At 42.5% G+C, this 18,086-nt stretch overlaps 1 protein-coding gene across 1 annotated transcript in view; it reads right to left on the bottom strand.

Annotated features, from left to right (window-relative positions):
* Positions 1-18,086, bottom strand: part of vwa5b1 (von Willebrand factor A domain containing 5B1) — a 47,777-nt gene that overhangs the window by 10,231 nt on the left and 19,460 nt on the right. The window contains exons 9-18 of the mRNA XM_064299266.1: positions 16,854-16,964; positions 15,574-15,776; positions 13,205-13,319; positions 12,297-12,482; positions 10,315-10,516; positions 9,398-9,597; positions 6,247-6,466; positions 4,174-4,467; positions 3,885-4,022; positions 2,807-2,941 (exon numbers count right to left, since the gene is read on the bottom strand). Coding sequence (XP_064155336.1) covers positions 2,807-2,941; positions 3,885-4,022; positions 4,174-4,467; positions 6,247-6,466; positions 9,398-9,597; positions 10,315-10,516; positions 12,297-12,482; positions 13,205-13,319; positions 15,574-15,776; positions 16,854-16,964 — 1,804 coding nt within the window. The remainder of the gene's footprint in view (positions 1-2,806; positions 2,942-3,884; positions 4,023-4,173; positions 4,468-6,246; positions 6,467-9,397; positions 9,598-10,314; positions 10,517-12,296; positions 12,483-13,204; positions 13,320-15,573; positions 15,777-16,853; positions 16,965-18,086) is intronic.

Raw genomic sequence — 18,086 nt, 5'->3', positions numbered from 1 at the left:
GAAATTATCCAGGGTATTGTGAACGCCTGGAACAAGAAGATACACTCTGTCCGTTCTCTTTAACATGTGTACCACTTAAGCTTTCAGCTCATTAACTGTCATTGCCCAGTCTCTGTGAAAACACTGGCCAGTATATTGGATGGGGACTTTCATTTTCATGTTTGGTTACTAAAAATTAGGCAGCCTCCAGGATGATTTTAATCAGTATTTATTCTGCTAAAAAATCAATAGTTATCCAGGGGACTCCCAGAGTAATGAACCAATATTTGAAAAAGGTGTTTGACCATGTAATTCCTTAAAAACAACATCAAGGATTGTAAAATCAATTCTGAGAGCTACAGGCAACCAGGAAAGACTGAAATATGGGGGTGATAGGTGCTTTCTTTTTTGTTTTGATTTGTAGTCTTGCTTCAGGCTCATTACCGTACTGAGGAAGGCCTGCTAAAAGACCATTGCCATAGTACAGTTTAATTGAGACAAATGCATGGTTGAGTTTCATATATGTAACTATAGAAATGAATAATTATGTTTACTATGTAGAGTGGTTTACAGATTACAGAAGCACATTTGTCCACCCCCCCCCCCCATACAAAAAAAAGAAACACAAATGGATTCGGTAAACAAACAGTGCTAACATCTTCATTTCCATGCAGGAGGCAGCTCAAAGGTTTAAGTAAACCTCCAATTATAACAATTATAATTAGCATACTTTGCTATTACTATTTACATCATGTTTGGTGTTGAGAAAGAGCTAACCATCGAGAAACAAGCTGTTGTCATTGATGCGGTGCAGTGGATGCCTCACAGAGATCTCTGAACACTGTGTCGCGTGATATGTGTCTGTTTATTGTTGTTGTTTAATTGCTGTCCTGTTGCGATTGATCCTTTCCATTTCCTTTCCATGCAGCTTGGAACGGCAGCATAGTATAATGGGTAAGGAGTTGGTCTTGTAACCTAAAGGTCACAGGTTCGATTCCTGGGTAGGACACTACCAACAAATGTACATTTTCAACACCTTAAACCACAGATCATTAATAACTATGACCAGAGTAGGTTATCTATAGTACATTCCTTCTTACCTCAAAACTTTCACAATTGAAACCAATTTAGTTGTCCTTCTTTATACCTTTCCAAGACCTTCTATATCTTTCTTAGAGTGTTGTGACCAGAACGACAGACAATGTTCTAAGTGTCATAAAGGCATTGCAGAGCTCAATATAACCTAATTTGATCTATACTGAATTCTTCTGGTTATGTATCCTAGTACCCTGTTGGTTTTTTTAATGCTATGGCACAAGGATAAATCTGATAAATCTTTTTATCAACTGCTATTCCCAAGACTTTTTCAAACAGAGAAAATTCTAATTTTGCTTATCCTATAAAAGTGTAACTATTTTGCTGCTGGTGTTCTTATCTATAGATCACTTATGCAAATACTGAAGAGAATAAGAAATAAGGAAACATTACCCTTGGAACTTCTCATTATCAGTCTTCACACCCCCCATTTATATTACATTCTCTCACGTCTTATTAAAATGAGTGGTCTGCAGTTAAAAACTCAGTTTATGCCCCATGACATTCTATTCATTCCCATCCACTGCACCAATCCACGTCTCAGTAACCGCAACCGTCAAATTATGGCAGCATGAAAAATATATTTTACGCTTCCAGCATTTAAACCGTGGAACTTTTAAAGAGTACTACCTGTACATTTCTTCTTCCTCTCTCCCACCGCAACAAATCACCGCTAACAAATTTCCGCTCTGAAAGCACTTAAAATGCGTTACATCGCCAACCGTAAGCATGTGGTGGCTTTGTCTGTTTCTAAAATGCATCAGTTAATGGGCACTGGGACAACAACATTTGATTAGGGACAGCGCAGCGGAAGATGAAAGGCTGTATTAAGGTTATTTCAATGGGGAAATGAGTCACAATGAAGGTACTGAAGGTACTTGTTTCTTGGACCAGCAACTCTCCAGACTATGGGTGGCCTTACCCAGTGAGGAGATACAATGGGGACAAAAGTGTGAGGACACTACAAAGTCCTGGTCAGTTTCATTCTTTATCAATGAATAATGTGCTAACAGTTATATGATACTCCAGTTACACTTCTCATTCAAGAACACGTTGAAAACAAGGGGAGCTTATTAGGATGGCATTCCCACCACAGTCACCGTACCTACAGTAAACCCAATCGAACATCCTTAGGAACAGTTGAAGAGGGAAAAGGCCAAACATCCAGTTACAGATCGGCTATGAGATAGATGAGGCGTTGCATAAGCTGGTGAAATCAATGCCAAGCAAAGTGAAAGCAGCAATCAAAGCGAAAGGCAAGACATACCAAGTACTAACAATTTTTGACTTTCAATAAATACTCACACACCTTTTTTATATTATTAAAAATATATATATTCCTGAATACAAAGTATAAATGGAGCATCACAATTGCATGAGCCCTTGATAAATAATGAAAACAATCAGTTCTTGGTAGTGTCCTCAGACTTTTGGTCCCTGCTGTATATCTCCAGCTGATTGTGAAGCGCTAGAGAACCGAAAGTGGAGAGTAGTACAGGCCCAATGTATCCGTACCCGTCTGGTTCACATGTACAGCACCTGTTTACACTTGCAAAGAATGTTCCAGAAGGTGTTCTGAAGCCCCTTAAACCTGTCCCTCTCATACTACAGTACAGATTGTATAGTGTTTTATGCCGGTTGCACATTGTTTTTATAAACAAATTTCTGGAGTTTCAGAAAATGTATTGTTCTGGCTGCATAGTGGTAGTTGTTCAGGGTGGGAGGGGCTTACTGATTGGCAGGAGGCCGTCCTCGCCCCCCTCGGACATGCAGCCGGACTGGGAGCGTCCCAGCCCGATGGAGTAGCCGCGGTTTTTCCGGCTTCCAGAACGCGAGCCCGCTTGGCTACCGGGCTTCACAGCTTCCGCTGGGGAAAGGACAGGGAAAGCACTGCGATGGCTTCACAGGCTGAGGCTTACAGCAGTAATCAGGCACAGCGATGCTACCACTCCTGCCCTGACCGAGGACACGCCCATTACATTACATGTTACAAGGTTGACTAAAGAGGGTCAGGGGATGTGTGGAGGTATGCCCAAGTGTGGATCTTCTGCCTGAGGGGGTTAGCAAGTGCAAGTGTAAGTGAACAAGCACGAAACCGTGCACCTGTACAAAGTGTCATGAGAAAAACTTGGCTAACTATATAGCTAGCTAGTTATGGCATGTCCTCACCTCTGTAACATTATTTGTTGTCCTCAGTGTGTCCAAACATCTCTATCGGTGGTACGCGCTAAGTAGGTTAACTAAAGTAGGCGAAACGCTAACATGTTAGAGTTAGCTAAAGTAACGTTAGGCGATAAAGCTGTGCTTAAAAATCTTGTGCCGTTCGAAGTGATGATTTTGGGAGATGCACCTGCGCATGCGTCCTACTACTAAACGAAGCACCACCTGCGCATGCGTCCCACAGGTCATCCGTGAGTGAGTGATCACAATTAGCCATGCATAGCCCTGCCTTTGGGGGAATGTAACAGGGACTAAAAGTACTATGGAAACAAGGAAATGTTGCCTGGATACTGTTGACCACCAGAGCTGTCTACAAAAGCATTGTTTTCTAATTTACCAAGCAAAGCAGTTCTCATATTTAAAACCTCCAACACACTTAAACATACAATACTGAGTCCAGTTCATTGCCGAAATTCAAGCTATTTCCTTTGCATATTTCCCTGTTCGAATGCACTTGCTCAGATGAAATAAACCTTCCAGTCTTTAACGTTGTCACTTTGAACAAAAGACCGTTTCTTAAACCTGAAGCTTTTAAGGCTAGGTGGCCAGGCAGTGTGTATTAGCACATGATTAGAAAAGTTGCCTCTCACCTGGTCTTGTGTACTCAACAAGTGTCTGCAAGTATTCGTTTGTGTCCAGATCAATAGGGACAAACGCTGTGTATTTACTGAGAATATTGCAGGCTTTGCTGGTATGAATGGCATAGGCCTGGTACCTTCTACCCGAACCTGTGGGGGAAAAAATACATAAGCACAGAAAGTTCCCTCACATCCTCCTCTAATTAAAACCTAAGAAATGTTTAAGGAGCGAAATGCCAGGCGTCTGAGATTACTTTAGGGGTGATCGATTTTTGTTTGAACAGCGCGGACCGTCGCTCACCGTGCTCGATCTCACACTCCTTCTCCGCCATCTGCTCAAAGTCCTGAATGATGGAGCGCCCGGCCAGGTGGTGGAAGGTCTCGTTCCACAGGTCCTCGTGAACCTTCTCCTCTCTCTCCCGCCCCTTCAGGTAGGGCTCGATGTCGAAGGCCACCTCCCACTTCACCGGCTTGCCACACAGCAGGCCCGAGACCACCGCCTTGCAGTCCTGCCGACCGTGATTGGCTGAGCCGGGGTCAGGGGTCAGCGGCTCCTGGGCCAATTCCACCTCGCAGTGCTGGTGGCCGTAGCCCTCTGTTTCCGCGAGAGTGAAGGTAATTGAGATGCAAAATACACCTACAGCTACAGGTGTGATTTAACTTCCTGTCTGAGGGGAAAATAAAGCTTGGGGATTGGAAGGCTATCTTTGGTCAAACCACAGATGTCATGGGAAAGCAGCTCACTGACCTTGGATATGGGCAGAAATACATTGAAATTAATTTAGTTTCAAAATTCCACACTAGAAATGCACCTATAAACTGTGGTCATGGTCTGTTGCCATAAATGTATTTGGCATTGCCATTGGTTTCTTAACAGATGGCACAGTAAGCAGCAAGCAACCTATATTACATATGAATACAGATACCAGTTCATTTAAGGCAGCTTTCTGCAATTCAGTCATCCTTCAGCAAGAGGTCAATTGAGACTTCTTGTCAATCAGTTATCTCATTGCCCCTCCTTAATGACCTATAAGTGGCACTAATTGCTGATGCACAGATGATGGATGACAGTAATGACAGTAATGTCCACACATGGAACCGCAGACACGCATCAGAAATTTTTATATTGCTGGGCAGAAAGATTTTTTTTTAACAAGCAATGGGAAGTAGACATAAAAAAGTATATTACCTGCAGAATATAGTAAAATATATAAATAATTATAACAATGAAATAGTTTTCAGCAGAGTAAGCTTATAAAATGAACTGCTAAAGCATGAGTTCAAGTAAAATTCCAGGTTTAAACTAAAGTGATTAAATTTGTTCATGGTCAGTTCTTCTTTGTTCTTTAAGGTCATTCTTTGGTGATGCTTTATGTAAACCTGTCCATAGGAAGAGACATGTCTTTCTGCATCAATAGAGAGGTTGCAACAAACAATTATCATTTTGGCAAACAAGCATCATTTAACGCAATATTTGTAATTTTTTTTGTCTCTCTCCTGATTGCAGTGCAGTGCAGTGCCCTGTTTCTGTGGCAATTATTTGTAATCAACTAGTTTGTCAGTACAGTGCTCACCAAGCCCAGCAGCCCCCTTGGTGTCTTTTTACGGTCAAGCCTGAACCTTGTGCTATCGCATTTGAGCACCATGCATCACAAACCCATGCTTGGATAATACTTGAAAATGTCAGACAGCGGTTGATATTTCTTTCCAGTAAATACCTGTCTGTTGTTATTTTTTCTGCCTGTATGGATTTGTTGTACACTCCAAAATAAATAGAGTCTGTCAAAGTACAATGTTTCAGGAGTGCAGACTTTTTTGTGTTTGATATTCAGTCCATATCCCATTCCTTCCTCCCACTGGTATAGCCTATTACACCAACTAATTGCATTTATGATGGTCAAAATTGATCACTAATTGTATAATTAGTCAGTTAATTGCAACATTCCAATGCCGACAGTGACCCCACAGGGATTTAGATGGTGATGCAAGCTGAAATCTTTTTGGGTCACTTGGCCCAGATAAGCTGGGGCCTGTATCACAAAGCAGGATTACAGAGTTAGCTGCACTGAGTTAAACCCGGAATAGCACTTTTTACTTTACTTTTTACTACTCAGTGCAGTTATCCCGGTACACGGGATCTTCACAATTGCGAAGACAGATCTATAAATTATTTGTACAGGGAAAAATAATATGCAAACACACGCACACACGCATACACACACATACACACACATATATACCCATCCTCTAGACACTCCCTGGACTCACTAGTGCCCGGGAAAGCTTTCCCTGTTCTACCCCCTTAGCTCCGCCACTGTATGACACACACAAGCAAAAGGGACACACACGTTAAGCCCCGCCCTTCCCCGCCCACCTGAGTCGCCGTAGCTGCTGACAGACATGCTGTCGGTGGAGGACCTGGAGGCCTCCTCGGCGGGCCGCGCCCCACCGCCCGCCGCCTGGGGGCCGGTGCTCGGCTGCAGATGCTCCGCCTCAGGCTCCGCCTCCTGGGGGAGGGACCTCGGTGCCCCGCCCACGCTGCCGCTGGTGGCCCGACCCCGGGAGGACGCAGCGCACAGGCTCGCCAGCTGTGGCTGAGAGAAGGGGGGCAGTAGCCAAACGGCTCGTCTATTTAAACACCTGGATTTCAGTACTGCTTTTTCTGCTTTTGTTTACTGCATATTGCTTTTGATTTATTTTATCATTTTTGTCTTACTAAATAATTTACATTTTCAAACAATGTAAATAATTAAATAGTGTTCTTATGGTATTACTGGACTGTTTAACTGTATTTTTTTGTGTTGTACTATTAGTGCTATTAACATTGTATTTGCAAATGTTTTTTTTTTCCATAGTTCTTAATTTTAATATTTTGCTACTATTATCATTAGTAAGACCTCTTCAAGACCCATCTCAAGAGTTAATAAAAAAATACTGGGCAAGATCACGCAACAGCAGCTGCCACTGATATACGCAACTTTATATAAAACTCACACTTCATTGTATCACTCATGTGTGATGATTGCAGCATCGATTTGTACAAGGCTGTCTCGCCTTGATTGTGCCGCAGTCGATTTTTGCCTCCGTGCTGCCATTCGCCCAACCTTACCGCAGACACTGCCCTGCTGCTGAGTAAGTGAATGTAAGCGCCGTCGCACATGCCGTTGTACACAGAGCGTGCTTGTACCGCGGCGCGGAGCTTAGCGGCGCAGTGGAGGCCGCTGCCCTTCACCACGCGGGTCTTAAGAGACACCGTGCAGCCATTTCACTCACAACGGGCGATCCAGCTCCTACATTATTGACGGGCTCACAGAAGTCTACTTCAGATCACATTCCCTTGTCGTACAAAGGACAAGTCAATATTTAAAAGTCAATATTTCACCTCCTCTGTCGAGCAGCTATCCGTTTTCGTAAGCATGCTAATGACGTTGCGTAACTACCACAGCAGCTCAACTTATGAAAACAGAAGCTCGGAGAAATAACAACAGCACATTTACTAATGAATTATAAATAAATGTCCTATATCGTGGCTATTCAAAGAGGAGAAACTCTGTGGAGTTCACATTTGTCCCCGTCCCACAAGAATGCACTAATGAATGCAAAGTTGATATAGAAGGTTATTCTGTAGAGTAATTGCTAAGGACACAAGGCTAGATGGTACCAGGTTTGGTGCCTGTTCAGGACGCTCCGTACACAGAGATTTATTATGATGATGATGATGATTATTATTATTAATATTGTGTGCCTGTGGTGTCATATTGGAATATATTTTGTATTTTTTCAGACTGAACGTCATCCATTGTCACACAAATCATCATTCAGGTCACAGCCTTCGCTCTGACGTCCTTACTGACAGTAGTACATGAATTGCGGTCTTAGCCATTAACACATTGTGCCAGGGCTTGGTCTGGGAGAGAGAACTGGGGAAATCTGGGGCCACGCCCACCGGTTAAGCACACACACCTGGACTGCATTATCTAAGGTTTATAAAAGTGCACTTCTTTGCACAGGAGACGTCTGATACTGGGAAGCTACTGTGCCAGGGAGCCAGAGGGCCAGAGAGCCAGACAGCCCACGAGAGAAATTAGAGATAACTGAAAATGGAAAAAAGCCCAGCTGAGAAGCTGCAGTTTGGGTTTGGCTTATATTATAGTTGTACCTCCTGGATGGAGAATTGTGCTAATAAGCAAATCCAAGTGATTGGAATAAAATTGGAACACCTCTGTCAATAAGGAATAAATACTGGATTTATTGCGTCTCCATGTCCAGCTGCCACGCCCCCCCAGAAGTGTGTCGCGGTGTGTGATGGCTTTTATTCCAAACATTTACTGCACACCCGAAATCATAAAGCCCATATTAAAATGCAAGGAATGTGCTGTTTTTGTAAGGTCCATCTTTTATTTATCTAGCACTACCATGACAGAAAACCAGAACCACACATTTATTTTGAGCAAGGAACTTTAACCTACAGGTAATGGCTTTCACTGGAATGTGTACGTGGCATTTACATGCGAGGCTCAAAATGAAGAACCTGTAGTTAATCATTGGATGGAAATGTCAAGTCACCATCCTAAAGTAGTAATAAAGTTTCTAAATTCCAGATGATATCTTTATTTCCATATGTTAGTTGTTTTATTTCTGTGCCCAGTTTCCATCTTCCCCAATAGTTACAATATTATTTTTATTATATGATTAAGATTATCATAATTTGTACAAGGCATGTCCACATTCCTGCTGGAGATATTAAAATCACAACTCAGCTTTGACTGTGCTCTTTAATTAATGAAACATCCTCTTCCAATGAGATTATTAATAACGAGTGAGTGAAACAGAATGGTGTGCATTAGTGAATATGAAAGAGGGGATGAGGAGATTACATTAAAATTTTTATTACTTGTGTTCCACATCAGAATCCAATTACCTCTATTTTATTTTTCTGCCACAGATGCAACATATTACTTCTAACACCAAAGCCTGAGTAATGTTCTGTTTGTGCCGAGCCAGAATCGAGACAGGTTAACCTGAACCAGGAGATGTTGGACAAGGGAATTAGTATCTGTCACTCATGCAGAGGATGAGGATAGCTTACTACTGTCTGCCTAATTCATTTTTTATTAAAAATCTATAAATAAATATGATATTAAAAATATTACAAAAATGTATCTTAAAATATCTAAATTTGTTTTTATTTTCAAATATCAAATATTTCAATGTGTGGTTTGATAAGCACTGTGATAATATACTATGAAACACAGTTTTTTTTTTAAATGATATCTTGCCCCTGTCACAGTGGAGTGATAGCCTCCTTTAGGCTACTCTAGTCAATGCAAAATATCTGGGAATTTTTTAAACGGCGCAATCATTGGATTTAAATGGTATGGCACGATTCTTTATACTGCAAAGTACCTGGTCCACATACCCACATTATAAGGGTAGTGCAAAACTTCGTGTGAATGTCCACTTTAGCCTGAGAATAATTGGTGCGACTTCACGTGATGTCATTGTGATATAACTCCATCTCTTACCTGATAGTCATTCATCCACTGGGCTCCATGGTCTGGACTGGCCTGACCAATCAGCTCCTGAACCTTGGCCCTTCTAAGAGGGTTCTTCCCCACCGCCGAGCTGGGGTCACTGGGGGTGTAGACTTTCTTCATGGGGTTATAGTCTACGATCTGATTGGTGCTGTACGCTCGCCTTCTCGGGGAAGTTTTGGGCTCCATTCCTAAAAAAATGTATACCACCATTTTGTTCCACAACACAAGCATCACACAACCATTCATGAAAAAACAGGTATCTTCAGTAAATTATAAATGAGTGAAATTGCACCCCCTGTCCAGACAGTACAATGTGAACCTTTGTTTAATTAAGCAGGCTCATCTAAATACTAGATTAATAATACATTAAATTTTGTTCTGGAGACACATTACACTGCAGGCAAACTGACAAGCCTTACTGGCCTGTTTTCATCCTCAAGCTTTCAAGTTCTCATCATCTTTCAAAATGCAGCCAGTCAGTCATAACCCTGCTCATTTAAATATCCCTCCACTTTTGAGGAAACTGCAAGCTTAAAAAATAAAATTTCAGCCTCTTGATATCCCAGATACCTTAAATGGCTGAAAGGTGTTGTGGACGAGGGTGAGGGAACACACTCTTCCTGTCTTCATAGGGAAACCCTTTTTAGTCCTTTATGTGGCTGTGTCTGTATTCTTTATAGTTCTCTAGAGTAGGTGCAGAAGGCTCCCAGACTGAACCATTTGGCTGACAAAGATCCCTTGAACTAGACAGGGTTCCTCTATGGAGACACAGAGGAGCCTTTTGGATCCCTTTCTTCCGAAAGTGCAGGTGCTCTTTGTACAGGTGCTCAGGCTGCATATTCCCCCAGGCTGAATGAAGCATAATCAAGAAGCACTTTATCTTCCATTTAGAGTGGGAGACCTACCCGTCATGTCCTGCTCGGACGAGGCTGGAGGGCTTTCTGACACGGTCTCCTGGTAACCGTCGTACAGCGACCCGGCCACACCCTCCCTCAGCGCTCCTCGGACTTCACTGCCCATTTTCCCAGGGTCCTCCTCTTGGGAGTGGTAAAACACCGAGCTGGCCGATTCGTTCGAGCGCATCATGCTGTACCGCCTCCTTTTGTCCTGTCCAATCAGAGAGCAACCCCAAAATTTCTGTTTTCCTGTCTTTTTTTGGTTTACCAAGTCTTAGCAGTCCAGCTACATTGCACAACTATATGAGGAAATAAGGGGATGAGGAAAAATGTACTAAATCTTTGTGTCTTGCTACAAAATACTTTTAATAAATTTGAAACTACAATCAGGAGCGGTGGACGTGCAGATTGCTTAGCAGGTATCCCAGACATATAAACCATGAAACAAATGACCAGCAGCCATACCACACTGTACCCTCCTCCTACTGTACTGAAAGGTGTAGATGGGGTTAGTACTTAGATGGTAGGCCAGTAGCTGCTGGAAGTGGTGTTGGTGGTCCAGTAAGGGGTAATCATCTCCTTGGTCAATTAAACTCCAAGACTTCAGCACTGTGCTGCCGAAGGTGTCACCTTTTCAATGAGATGTAAAACCAAGGTCCTGACTTGCTGTGGTCATTACAGATCCCACAACACATATTGGAAAGAGTAGCGTGTTCCCCAGGGCCCTGGCTGAATTCCTAACCAGACTCTCTCAATCTGCCACCTAATCATCCCCCAGTTTAACCAGCTAAGAAATAGTTTTCTCCATCTTCACCGGTTGCTCACCCAGGTGGGTGCTATACATTGGTGATGGATGAGGAGCGTTTCCCCTCATCACTATAATGCACTTTGAGTGTGAGAAACTTTTAATGCAATCATTATTGAAAGAAGATGAGCATCCCATATTACAGTTGAAATATATATGCAAATAAATACAGTAGATCTTCAGAGAAATTAAACTGAGAATTAAAAACTAACAAGTCATTTGTAAAAGGTACGAACCCGGAAGTAGCACAATAGATTTCGCCTTTGAAAGACCCTTAATATACGATACATATGTAGATTCTCTTTGTTATTTTCACTGAACGATTGAGTTGGGAGCAAGTTTGTGGGGAAGCAGCATAATCAAATGAGCTCAACGGTGACTTCTCTTACAAAATAAAACAGGAATGTGTCTCTTGACAGTTTGGCAGATTATTTTTATTCAGTGCTAGAAGCTATTTAAGTTGAGCTCAGAATTCAGAGGCTGCCAGTACATGCACAGAATTCTGCTCCCTTTCAATGTTTCCTCACTGAGGCCATGTTTTTTCTTCAGATGGAAATAACCAACAAGAACTACCCCTATCTCCAATAGATTTTACTTAAATTCTTCTTTCCTCGGTTTAAGATGGGGCCTTGCTGGAATGCTGGTGGTTTCACTTGTTGGGGCGGGTAGCTTAGGAAATGCTCATGTGTGACAATATGACTTCACATTAATGTTTTATAGTACATCATGACTGTGGACTTGTATTAATGTCAACTTAACAATCTTAGTTATAGCTCTATTTGACTTTATTTTACAGCTCCATGTGTCTAGAATTATTGTACTTGAATTGCTCCTCATTTGTTTTTACAGTTGAAAGAACCTGATGTTATTTTGTAAGCCAAGGCAGCTGGCTAACGACAGCCAAAGTGGCCAACGCCTTTACACGCAATACAGAACCAATGTACGTTTGGTGAATATTGGTTGAGTCAGTGGGCAAACACCCTTATCAAAAATGATTTGTACTGCTCACATTATTACATACTTTTTTTAACAGCTGGATATTTACTGATGGAATTTAACAGACTGATAAAGGACAATACGCAGATTACATTATCTGCAAGTCAGTACCTAATTAACGGTTGTGAGAACTAATGACTCAAATCCTGCCTGTTTCAGTGTACCCAAGCATTGGCTAAGATCTACTTACAGACTTGGGATTTGAGTGGTACTGTGTTGTGTCACAGACCACGCAGTAGCCAATAAGGCGGTCTCCAGGGAACAAGTAGGTGGTGCCCATGGGGGAAAGCAGCACCTCCTTCGTTTCGGGAAACAGCCACTCAATGGAGATGTCGCTCAGCACCGGCGACATGGACTTCTTGAGGGACTTGATCATCTGTCGAAAGAAAACCAGAGGATTCACGAGTAGTTGGGTGAAGGTTAGGGTCAGAGCCAGAGGATTCACGCATGGTCAACTGAAATGTATAACATAAGCTCTGCTCATGTAATGGCTCAGTTCACATTTGGCTGACTGAAATGTATGACAAGCTCTGCTCATGTGATGGCTCAGTTTATGCGGGATCGACCAAAATGTATGACACAAGTTCTGCTTGTGTAATGGCTCAGTTAAGACATAGTTAACTGAAATGTATGACAAGCTCTGCTCATGTGATGACTCAGTTCACTCATGGCTGACTGAAATGTATGACACAAGCTCTGCTTGTGTAATGGCTCAGTTCACACCGGGTCAACTGAAATGTATGACACAAGCTCTGATCATGTGACCGCACACCCAGTATCATTGTGTCTTCAAAAATTGCTTTTGAAACGAGCTCATCTGTCTTATTGTTGACAGTTTGATAAACCAATTTAATGCTCTTCCTCCTTTCAATTGAATGAGAAACAAGAATGACATTTCGATGCTATGGTGGTCTCATCCGTTAAAGAAAAAGAAATTGCAGTGTAGTCACACTAATGTGTGTTTTGTTTCATAAAATTAAGTTATTAGGCATAGGGAAGGCTCATTGATTTACATTGCCCTTATAATTGCCTCCCTGTGACATTTAAAATAGCCAGTTGCAGCAGCAATGAAAAAAATGTGTCACTGCAAATAAGTACCTTGGGCTGCAGTCGCTCACCCTCTGCCAAGAACTCGGCAGTGCCTTTGGAAACCATGGAGACACCAATCACCAACCTCCTGCAGGCGTTCTGACCAATCCCAAAAGTGTAACACCTGCCAAGGCAAAACAAACATATCACTTGGTTTTCTTTTTTTTTTGTTGTTTTTTTAATATGTTTGATTTCTGAGGAGTCCAATAAACAATGCATTATCTCCACAAACATTGCGCTCCCTGCTTCAGACCTCTGGATGAGTTACACAATGTTTTCTTGCCAAAAATGTTCTGTGTTTTGAATGAACTGAGAAAATTGCTCATCTGTGAAAACCTAGAAGGAGCATCGGCTCTCCTTTTTTTACAGGCCCGCTGTTTTATGTGGTATTTCCTCAAATAAAATACCTTTATCCTCTACCCCACTGAGGTTTGTCCATTACGTTTCTCGGTGTGGAGCTGGTCTCCTGTCTTCAGGGTGTCTTGAACAGCTGTCGCGGCACTTTGCATATTTAATGAAGACAAACACTGATGAAGCATGCGTGACCTTCAGCGTGCTTGCTAACACGCGCGGCGCCGCCGCAGCTCTCAGTCCCGAGATTTGTTCGCTCTGTATTCTGCACCTGCGGCAGATGTGTGCGCTTCGTGAACACGGTGTAATATTTATGTGAGGCGCGTGGCCTCACATAACTGCTTGGGCTGACGCGAGATTTACATTCAGAACTTATCTGTCAGACTGCATTCTCTTTCTCTTGAAATAGGGGTGGAGGGCTTTAATTCCAGACTCGAGTTGAAACGCACAGCAGCACGCTTTTAAATAAAGAAAAATTCACAGAGCACTATTTATCTCAATGTATACGGATTGTCCCATCAGAATGAAAAAAAGATTTTGCAGAGTGCAAGTTTGCATAGATATGAGCATTAGGCATCCAATTTCAGCAACTGTCAAATAGTGATAGATGCAAGAGATGTGTGTGAGTGAAGCAGTGATGATAAGTTGTAAAATGCTTTTTTTTTAAATACTCTGCCTTTGAGCTGCAAAATAATAAAATTCACACTTCCTGGCAACTGAAATTAATGGTGAGATGGCACCATTAAAAATGTCCTTGGTTGCAATAACCAAGGGTCAAACACAATTTGATGATGTTCGCTTTCTTTTCCAGTTCCAATTTGTGCTGAGTGCACTGCTTCAGAAGAACAGTCACCGTCATACAATCTGATTTGGAACATTTGGAACATTAGGGAGAAAGACAAATAAAGCCTCTTATGAGATCAACCCCTTAATTAGGAAAAAATTAAAGGAAATGATTCATGTCTTTTGCCAAATCATAATGTGACTATTTGAATATGTCGCTTCATTTTTGTCTTCTTCTCACAGCATACACTCAATCACAGGCATTAACTGCTTGTGTTTGCTACCCTGACCACGCCCCTACAGCCACGCCCAATCCAACTGCGAACCTATTTTTTTTCATAAACTTTTTCCAGCGCTGTTCGATCCAGCTCGAATGTTGCACATTCAATCCCCAAAGTATCTGAATGAATTAAACATATTTTTATTTATGTTTATGTTATTTTTATCCACTGTAACTGTAAGCACAGTCCTCATATGTATCAATAACTTTGATGGACTTATTCATTAGCATGGATGTACAGATGCATCCACACTGCTGGTTATGGCTTAAAACTCTCTGTCACATCCAGCCATCCCCAATATTGGAAGTTTTTACTTTATTTTGTAAATATCACCGCAGGCATTTTTATAAAAAATCAATCATTCACCAAATATTTTTCTAATATCTAACAGACTTCAGATGTATTTTTGGGCACAAGCTATTCAGATTGAAAGCTTTACAAGAGTCTGTTTGCAAAAAATGTACTCTTGTAAACAAAAGAGGCTGTTTCTGCCTGGTCTCACAGTGAGTAAGTCTGAGAATTCCATATCTGTGGCATTCCTTTTTAAATTGAATCAGCGAATCTTAACAATTGAACAAAAAAAATGCCTCAGTCCTTGCACGCCCCCGTGGGTGGACTATAGACAGGAGAGAGACTGGAGAGCAGCAGGGCCTGCTGGTTTTCACTGTTCTGTACACAGCATCGTTATGTAATGTACTTTGATTGGACCGTTGAAGCAGCTGATTGCACAGTGAACTCAGCTCACCCGGTTTCCCGGGTCTAAACTGATTGCTGTGGACAGCAGTGACTAAGCAGGGCCACTGAGGAACCCTGCTGTGGGGAGACTCCACCCGCCGTGCCAAAGCCCCAAACCCCAGCCTTCCGGCAGCGTCAATCCCGCCTGCTAAAGTATCGCAAAGTTTTGGGTCAATGGGATGAAGGTCGCATCCCACACCACCATCCCGAGATGACGGTGGGGCCTACCTGGCGAAGCGGGCGTGGCTGCGCACCAGCTCGATGACCTTGCCCGTGTTGCTGACGGCGCCGTCGGTGAGCAGGAAGAGCAGGCGCGGGTGCCCGGGGTACAGCGGCTGGCGCAGGATCCAGGTGAGCGGCGCCACGATGTTGGTGCCGCCCATGTCGGCGCGGATCTTCTTGATGTGCTCGCACGCCGTGGCGAGCGTCTCCTGTGCCAGGGTAAAAACGGGAACGGCGTTTTATTAGGCAACTTTTACGTTTCCTGTTTTATTTTCAGTCCCATCAATTTGTAATGGGCAATCGTATGCATACACCCGCTACCTATGTCCACCGCCAACCCAGGATGGCACACCCACACACGTCCTTTGACACATGTGCAGTCTTTCCACTCCTAAATCCACGGGTTGTGCACCATAGTTACAGCAGTTGGAGATCTGAACAACTGGTGGTGTAGGCCTAGGTGAAATCGCAGGTCCCTGATTGACCACCGGGGTCGCTGTTGAGCCTCGAGGCGTGGAATAACCAGTTGATTGAAACCCTCCTTCCAGGGCAAGGCTCAGGCAAATTATGTATCGCAGCACAGAACCATCAGCTGCAACCATCCTTAACTGGCACGGCCCAAATTAGATCAGAACTGCACTGAGATTAAGTGCTTCAGAGAGACATGCCCCTTGGGAGCCAGTGGTTTTAGCCTTGTATTCAGAGTTAACAGTTTGCATTGTTTGTCTTATTTTACTGTATCAGTGTATGTCTGTCCTTCTGCATGTGAGAAGGAGTACGGCTTGTGATGCATGACAAATTTTAGAGAAATGTGATAATAAAGTATAATCTAATCTAATAATCTAAAACAGTATCTTTCTACTTTTTAATGAATAAAGATATCAGAAGACATTATGTTTTCAAGGATGACAAGATTAATCATTCTCAGTATATTATATAGTATATTATAGCTCCATAAGGTATGCATTAAATGCATCTTCAAATGTGTGTACTACAAACTTTACCCACATTTACAGATAGATCAATATATAGATTTACCAATATCAAAATACATTTTTAAATATAAAAATATAAAATTTATATTTTGGTAGGTATAATTAAATTGTCACCAAGGGAATCACATATTGTGCCATCACCATTACAAATAAGCAACAAGAAGCCAGTCTGTATGTTAAAATAGAAATTATTCAATGTTCTGATATTGTTGGATCAGCAGTGAATACATCAGCAGCAGCTTTCTCTGACAACGATGTTAGTAGAACTCTGATTGGCCCTTGGGTTTTTACCTCTCCGTAGCTCTGGCTGGTGGGGAACAAGGCTCTGAACGTGGAGCCAAAGCCAATGATATTGAACAAGCATGCTGGGACAAGGCTCTTCAGAATCACCACCATGGCATCCTGAAAAGCAAAACAGGACATTTCAAGAAGTCAAAAGGCGGGAATCATGTAGACTGTTGTGGCTTTCGCACCCGTTCATGTGGAAACCGCTGACAGGCTGTCGACCGCTAACAGCGGTAGCCCCAACCAGATGTTCACAACATGGGATAACAGAGAATGAGTTGGTTTACAAGGCCATTAACACGGTGGCCCTAATTCAGTGATATCATGGTACACAGCTCATGCAAAAATGCCATAGCTACGGAGGCAAACAGTGTCATATTTACTGTACGCAGGTAACCTGGCTGCGCAAAAAAACACCCACAAGCGCTCACTGCTCTCGCGAACTGCCCGACTCCACGTGTAAGCAGCGCCCTTTAGTGCGCTGTGTGTAACTGCCTAATTAACAACCGCGCTCAAATATCTAGGCTAGAGAGCACCGCCTTCCTCAACAATGGCAGCTACACGGCTACGCAAAACTCACTTCTCAGACAAAGAGATAGAAGTGCAGGAGGTAGGGAGCAAAATATCAAAATTACAAGAGCGAAACAATACAGACAGTGAGAGGTGAGACATATGGGATGGCATAGCATCCACCGTAAGTGGTGTTGGTATAGCCAAATGTACCTGTCCCAAATGTAAAAAGTAGGATGATTTGAAGGGGCGCTCCAAAGAGAAAATAGGTTTTAAGCATTGGCAGGCAATGCAAGCTGGTAGGGAACCATCAGTGAGCATGAATCTAAATATGAGAGAGGAGGGAGAACATGCAAACTCCACACAGAAAGGCCCAGGCCAGATTCAAACCCAGGACCTTCTTGCTGAGGCAACAGTGATACCCACCGAGCCACACACAACTTACCAGCTATGCAGTAATGCTACATAGAAAGGGTAGCACTGCATTTTAACCTTGTTATTATGACCATTTTAAAATGAGAATGTTGATATATGTCTAGCATAAGGGTTGAAAAGGAGTGCAGTCAGTTCTGATGGTAATTGTATCCAAAAGACACACACAGCAATAACATTTCTTAAGGTGTCAATAAGTCAAACATAAATAAGAAAATATGACTCACACGCTTAACAAAATACTCCAAATTCAGACTTATTCCAGCACAGTTCTGATGAAGACCTGTCAAAATGTCA

Source organism: Anguilla rostrata, chromosome 11 (genome assembly GCF_018555375.3).
Source record: "Anguilla rostrata isolate EN2019 chromosome 11, ASM1855537v3, whole genome shotgun sequence".
NCBI classification, from domain to species: domain Eukaryota; kingdom Metazoa; phylum Chordata; class Actinopteri; order Anguilliformes; family Anguillidae; genus Anguilla; species Anguilla rostrata.
This window is presented reverse-complemented; position numbering and strand designations above follow the sequence as displayed.